The 6,203-nt window shown below is 23.8% G+C and overlaps 3 protein-coding genes across 3 annotated transcripts in view, besides 11 other annotated features; 2 read left to right on the top strand and 1 right to left on the bottom strand.

The window, feature by feature from the left end:
- The first annotated feature begins 177 nt into the window (after positions 1-177).
- Positions 178-341: a microsatellite.
- Positions 236-342: a microsatellite.
- Positions 343-744: 402 nt separating this feature from the next.
- Positions 745-905: a microsatellite.
- Positions 790-952: a microsatellite.
- EDI_246810 (uncharacterized protein) lies at positions 799-2,442 on the top strand (the record flags this gene model as incomplete). The annotated part of the gene is made up of 1 exon (XM_001740082.1): positions 799-2,442. The coding sequence occupies one exon, from the start codon at positions 799-801 to the stop codon at positions 2,440-2,442; it is 1,644 nt and encodes a 547-aa protein (XP_001740134.1).
- Positions 2,057-2,093: a sequence feature (AT_rich).
- A 132-nt stretch (positions 2,443-2,574) lies between the features above and the next one.
- Positions 2,575-2,672: a sequence feature (AT_rich).
- Positions 2,673-2,928: 256 nt separating this feature from the next.
- Positions 2,929-2,979: a sequence feature (AT_rich).
- EDI_246800 (uncharacterized protein) lies at positions 2,975-3,916 on the bottom strand (the record flags this gene model as incomplete). Its single annotated transcript, XM_001740081.1, has 2 exons — positions 2,975-3,651; positions 3,703-3,916. The coding sequence occupies 2 exons, from the start codon at positions 3,914-3,916 to the stop codon at positions 2,975-2,977; spliced, it is 891 nt and encodes a 296-aa protein (XP_001740133.1).
- Positions 3,663-3,693: a sequence feature (AT_rich).
- Positions 3,844-3,891: a microsatellite.
- Positions 3,917-4,036: 120 nt separating the features above from the next.
- EDI_246690 (uncharacterized protein) overlaps positions 4,037-6,203 on the top strand; it is a gene marked incomplete at both ends in the record, with an annotated part of 2,298 nt that continues 131 nt past the window's right edge. Inside the window, one exon of the mRNA XM_001733444.1 lies at positions 4,037-6,203. This exon is cut by the window's right edge and continues 131 nt beyond it. Coding sequence (XP_001733496.1) covers positions 4,037-6,203 — 2,167 coding nt within the window.
- Positions 4,144-4,166: a sequence feature (AT_rich).
- Positions 4,260-4,294: a sequence feature (AT_rich).

The raw sequence follows: 6,203 nt of genomic DNA, 5'->3' as shown, positions 1-6,203 counted from the left end.
TTAATATGTATATATAAAGGTTAAAAAGAGGTGTGCAAAAAATGCATCACTTTTAATAACATATATTATTTTCAACATCAAATAATATAAAGAATAATATGAAAATAGAATTGAATGAAATAAAATTCTGGTAGAATTAAAAATGAGCAATAATGAGCATAGATATGAATGTAAGATAATAAAAAGAATAAAAGAATAACAAAATAATTATGATATAGAATTTGTTATTTTCACTAAAATGAAAATCTTAAAATAACAGAAAAAAATTTAAATCAAAAAGTTAAAAATAAAAAAAAATATTAATAATATAAATATAGAAATAAAATAACGAAAAAATAAAAAGGAAGTATTTTTTGTTATAAAAAGAAACTAGAATTGTTGTAAATTTCTTTCATCCTGTGAGTTTATTTCACCATGCTTATATTAAAAATAACTTGTTATTTTATTGGGGCAGTACAAATTTGTTATAAAGAAATAACTGATTCATAAAACAAAACTAGAAGGTGTGCCAAACAAAGGTTATTTAAATTGAAGTTATTTGGGAAATCTTTTTAAGTTGATATTTGTGAGTCATTATTCATAGGTCTTATTAAGCTATGACCAATTGTGTGTTAGTATAACATTTAAACAAAGTGATAAACCATGTTTAAAAAAGTTATTAAATTGAATAAACTCACTTGAATAATTTTGGAATATTCTGATTATGTTCTTTAATGGTAAAATTTAAGTTTTACTTTCAGTTGCAGAAGAGAAAAAAATTAAAGAACTTAGAAAAATAAATAATAATTTAAAGAAAGTATGGGAAATATAACAACAAAAAACGATAAAGAACCAACAGAAAGAAAAAAAACAAACAAAGAAGTGATAGAAAGAAATGACACAAATAAAGAAGTAATAGAAAGAAATGACACAGATAAATCAAGAATGAAATTAGGATATAATGAAATAATGATAACATCAATGTATTTTAATGATATTAATGATTTTATTAATTTAGAATTTGGAATTAAAAGATTTCAAGGAAATATGGAACGATTTCATTTTAATCCAATTCCATTAAATGAATATTCAAGAAAATTCTTTCATAATATTGAAACATTTCATATTTATAATAAATATGATGAAATATTTAAAGATGGAAAAATATTTAAATATGTAATATGGTATGAAGTAAATTATTCAACATATTTAAAAGAAAAAGAAAAAGGAAATATCTGTAAAAATATAGAATATACAAAAGAAGATAGAAAATCATATGGAAATACAATACCACGAGAAGTTACAACACTTGGAGATGAATGTTTTAAATATTGTTCAACAATAACAACAATTAATATACCATCATCAATTAGTAAATTAGGAAAAGAATGCTTTTTTCATTGTGCATTATTAAAAGAAATTAATATTCCAAAAAGATTAAATTTAATTGAAGATAGAGTATTTAGTAATTGTTTCTCGTTAAAATCCATTAATATTCCAACCACAATCAGTAAATTAGGAAACTACTGTTTTAATAAATGTACTTCATTGACATCAATTAATATTCCAACAACAACTAGTGAGATAGGAAATAGTTGTTTCAGAGAGTCTTCGTCATTAAAAAGTATAATTATACCAACAACAATTAATGAAATAGGAAATGAATGTTTTTATGGGTGTGCATCATTAACAGGAATTAATATACCAACTACAATGAGGGTATTACAAAGTGGATGTTTTTATGAATGTACTTCATTAAAAGAAATTAAAATTCCAACAACAATAAATGAAATGAAATATGAATGTTTTAAAGATTGTTCTTCATTGACATCTATTGATTTACCAACAACTATTAATAAAATTGAATATAGATGTTTTTATGGATGTATTTCCTTAAAAACAATAACCATTCCAACAGCGTTAAGTGAATTAGGAAAGTCTTGTTTTTATAAATGCACATCATTAACAAGTATTAATATTAAAGATGTAAAATATATATGTCACCATAAAATATTTTTAAATGAGCCAATTTTATTGAGTTTTGAAATACCACAAAACTTAAAAAAAGTAAATGGACAAAATATAAAATATCAAAATATAAATAAATTTAATATCCCAACAACTATCACTCAAATTGGTGATTTTTGTTTCAACAAACTTTCAAATTTAAATAAGATTAATGTCCCAACAAGTGTTAAAAAATTAGGCAAAGAATGCTTCAGTGAATGCTCGTCATTGACTTCAGTTACTTTGTCAACTTCAGTATATGAATTAGGAGATGATTGTTTCTATGACTGTAAAGCATTAAATCGAATTGTTATTCCAACTTCAATTAGTAAAATAGGAGAAAGGTGTTTCAAAAGATGCCGTTGTGAACCAAAACTAATAGAGCAAGGAGTAATAAAAAAAGAAGGTAGTGAAGTGATACTAATTGATGAAAATGAAATAGAAATTTTAGAGTGAAAATAAAAAAGTAATTTTTTAGATAATCAAAACATATTTCTTTCATATAATAAAGCTTGTAATTGACTTTTTTTATTAAATGTTGTAACTCTATTTTAAATAAGAAATGTACATTTCTAATAATGAGTTTAGAATAAAATATTTTAATATAACCTACTTTTTTGTAATATATTAACTGATATAATTTATTTTATACCGTTTTATAAAATTTAATTATTATTTGAATATTACTAACATTCTTAATGTTTGTTTATGCACCTATCATTTCGTGCTACTATTACAATGGTTTTTTATATGAATCAAGTTATCTTATACCAATTTCTATAATGAAGATGTTTTTTATTTTTTGATTGTTTTTATAGAAGTTAGTTCAATATTTTTATCTTGTCATTGTAGTGCTGTTAGAAACATTCTTGGAAATTCATTAAATATCAAACAATAATATTTGTATTCCTTCATGAAAAGATTGGTCATTAACTAGCAATCATTATAATATTAAGTTATTCTAAAAAAATGAACAAAAATTAATAATTTAATCTTCAAATTCATTAGATGGTATTGTCCAAAATGAATAAAAAAGAGTCATAATCAATGAGCATAATGGGAATAAAATGAGTGTATCATTAGTGGCTGGTTGTTTTGTAACCAAACAAAGAAGAACATAACAACCTGTATAAAGAATAAAATTTACAACACTTCGATAAATGAAAGGAATTTGAAGGAAAAAAGAGTAAGTTATAAGAGAAATAAATGACGCAATAACTCCATAAAGAACTTGACGAGGAGAATGAAAACCATAAATAAGAGTATTATACATACATAAATAGGAAAAAGTGATATAAAGAATAAGACCAATAGAACACATAATAATACGAGTTGAAGATCTTTTATGATACTTATTAAATTTATTAGACCCTGACAAGTAATGGACTAAAGGAAAATAACAAATTGGAAAATGTCGTTCAAACGAAACAAACATTGACGTATTTGAATGAGGGATAGTAGATAATAAATGTAGAAAAATTCCAAAGAAATAAATGATAGTGAAATAATGACCACTAATACCATTAAATTTTATTTTTTCAATTTCAGTACAATTTGTATCATTTAAAGATACTTTTAACATACAAATAATATAATAATTCCAACGATGAAAAACATATGCATTTAATAAATCAATGACTGAAGTAAAATAAATACAAAAATATTCTAATTGAAGGTAAATATAAAAATTTTATAAAATAAAAATAACAACCAAACTATCATATTCAATACATATCAAACAAGCAATTATTAATGACACGGTTACAATCCAATACTGAGGGTCAAGTATTTTGTCTTTTAAAGAAGGGTAATAATTAAATCTAATTTTATTACAACTATCACTTCCATTAATAATCCAAAAATAAAAGATAAAAATAATAATTGGAATAATATAATAAATAAAAACCTTTATTAATGACTTGTTGAACATTTTAAGAACTAAATATTAAGAAAAGTTTCATTTTTGAGTTTTTCAATTATTTAATAACATATTACAAATTCCAATTATTAAACCCTATTTTTTTTTAGTTTTTAAAAAAACATAAAAACAATGAATAGTATCATTGACAAACATCTTCAATTTATTCTTCCACAAACACCTGAAGCGGTCTTGAGTTGGATTCAGTCATGTGAAAAAAGTTCTAAAGAATTGTTGAGTTATTTAAATAAAAAAAATAATAGTATTTCCAATGAACAATTAGTGAAATTAGAACAAAGTATTCGTCAAATTATTCAATTACCATTAAGCAAACCAGCATATAACGCATATGGGCATATTATTTATTTAATATTAACAAAATTAAATAAAGAAATTACCTATGAACCATTTGTATTACGGGCAAGTCTTAGTGATAAAAAAGAAGTTATAAATGAAAAAGAAATGAAAAATGTTATTTTATGTATTAAAAAAAAATCATTTGATATTATTTCTTCAGTTATTGAATCGTTAAACAGATACATAAAAAAACAAGGTAATTTGAGTCAAAGTATTTGTGATAACTTAGAAGAATTAATTCAATTAATAAGAAATGAATTAATATTAACTCAAGATAATAAAGAATGGGTTTTATTAAAAGAAGGTTATTTTGGACTTGTTAAATTCTTAAATGAAGAACAAAGTAAAAAAGAATTAATTGAATCGACTTTAATTAGTTGGAACTGTAAAGGAAAATATGTTATATTGGACGCCTTAGCATCTAATACTAAAACAATTATTACTTCTATTGTTCCTCAACTTTTATTTAATGTTATTAAAGCAGTTGAAGAAACAACATATAAAACAGTTGCATTAAATTTATTGTCTCATCTTCTTAAAGAGCTCATAATTTCATTTGAAGAAGTTGTTAATCAATTAAAGCAATATAACCAATTTAATGAATCAACAATGAAAATTATGAGTATTCTTATTTCGTTAAAACCTTCTAATAATCAAATTCAATTAGCAGCAAATCAACTTCCATTAATCACTGCTGCAGCATTAAAAATGAATTCATATGATATGAATTCTATTATTTCATTTATTCATTCAATAGAAAAAGAACTTCATATCTCTTTACAAAATGCCTTAAATAAATCATTTCATCTTAGTATTGTCACTGTATTATATAGTGATTTAACAAGAATTAATTATCACCAAATTGAAGTTAATGCTTCAAAAGATATTATCAAAGGATTATATGATTGTCCTACAGATGAAATACAAGTCATTACAACAATGATTCCAAAATTTATTTTAAGGTGTTCAGTGGAAGTTATCCAAGAATTATTTAATTTTATTTGTACCTTTATTGCACATCCGTTTAATGAAAAGGTTGATTGTTCTATTATACAAATATGTATTAATATTATTCAAAATAATAAAAGAAATGATATTAAACAAATCATTTCTCAATTTCTTTCAACTGAAGAAATTCAGTTATTGTTACAAAGAAGTATTTTAAGTAGGACAGATAAACTTAGAATCATTGCTTTTTCTCTTTATTCAATATTAAGTCCTTTTACTAAAATACATTATCAATACCTTCAAATTCAATTACAAAAGTATTGGAATAAAATTAAATCATTACGTACATCAGAAGCAGATGCTCTTGCAAGAATTTTTAGTACTTTATGTTCATTTAAACCTTATCCTATAGTCACAGCAAACAATACTATTCAATTCACTGGTTCTTCTCTTGAAGACTCTATTCATTCTGTGATTGTTCAGTTAAAAATTTCTATCGACAAAATTTTACCATCCAAATGTGTCTCATATGAAGATGACTGTGTTTATGGTTTATTTAGAATATTGCAATTACTTCATAAAGAAAAAGATGGTTTTACGCTTGCAATTCAATTAATTGATTCAAGCGATTATTTATTAACTCTTCCTGCTCCTGAAGGTTCTGCTCCTGGAATGGTTGTTGGAGGATGGACCAGTGTTCGTGTTGCATCAGAAATAATTGCATCTCAATCTTCTTTAAATTTCATTCAAGCATCACAACGATTAGTTCATATCCTTAGAACAGCACTTCATAGAGGAATATTTGAACGTGCAGCAGGAGCTTTAGAAATGGCATTACCGTATGCAAGTAATGAGTGGTTATCAGAACAAGTGATTAAAGTAGTTAACGAAATTGGGTACGAAACTAAATTTACAAGAAGATCTGCTGGATTACCATATCACCTTTCAGCATTATTAAATGAAGAGTGTAGAAGAATTAAACAACCAACAATGG

Source organism: Entamoeba dispar, genomic scaffold, assembly GCF_000209125.1.
Source record: "Entamoeba dispar SAW760 scf_1105229462703 genomic scaffold, whole genome shotgun sequence".
In the NCBI taxonomy this organism is placed as follows: Eukaryota; Evosea; order Mastigamoebida; family Endamoebidae; genus Entamoeba; species Entamoeba dispar.
The sequence above is the reverse complement of the archived record's forward strand: the minus strand, read 5'-3'. Positions and strand labels throughout refer to the sequence as shown.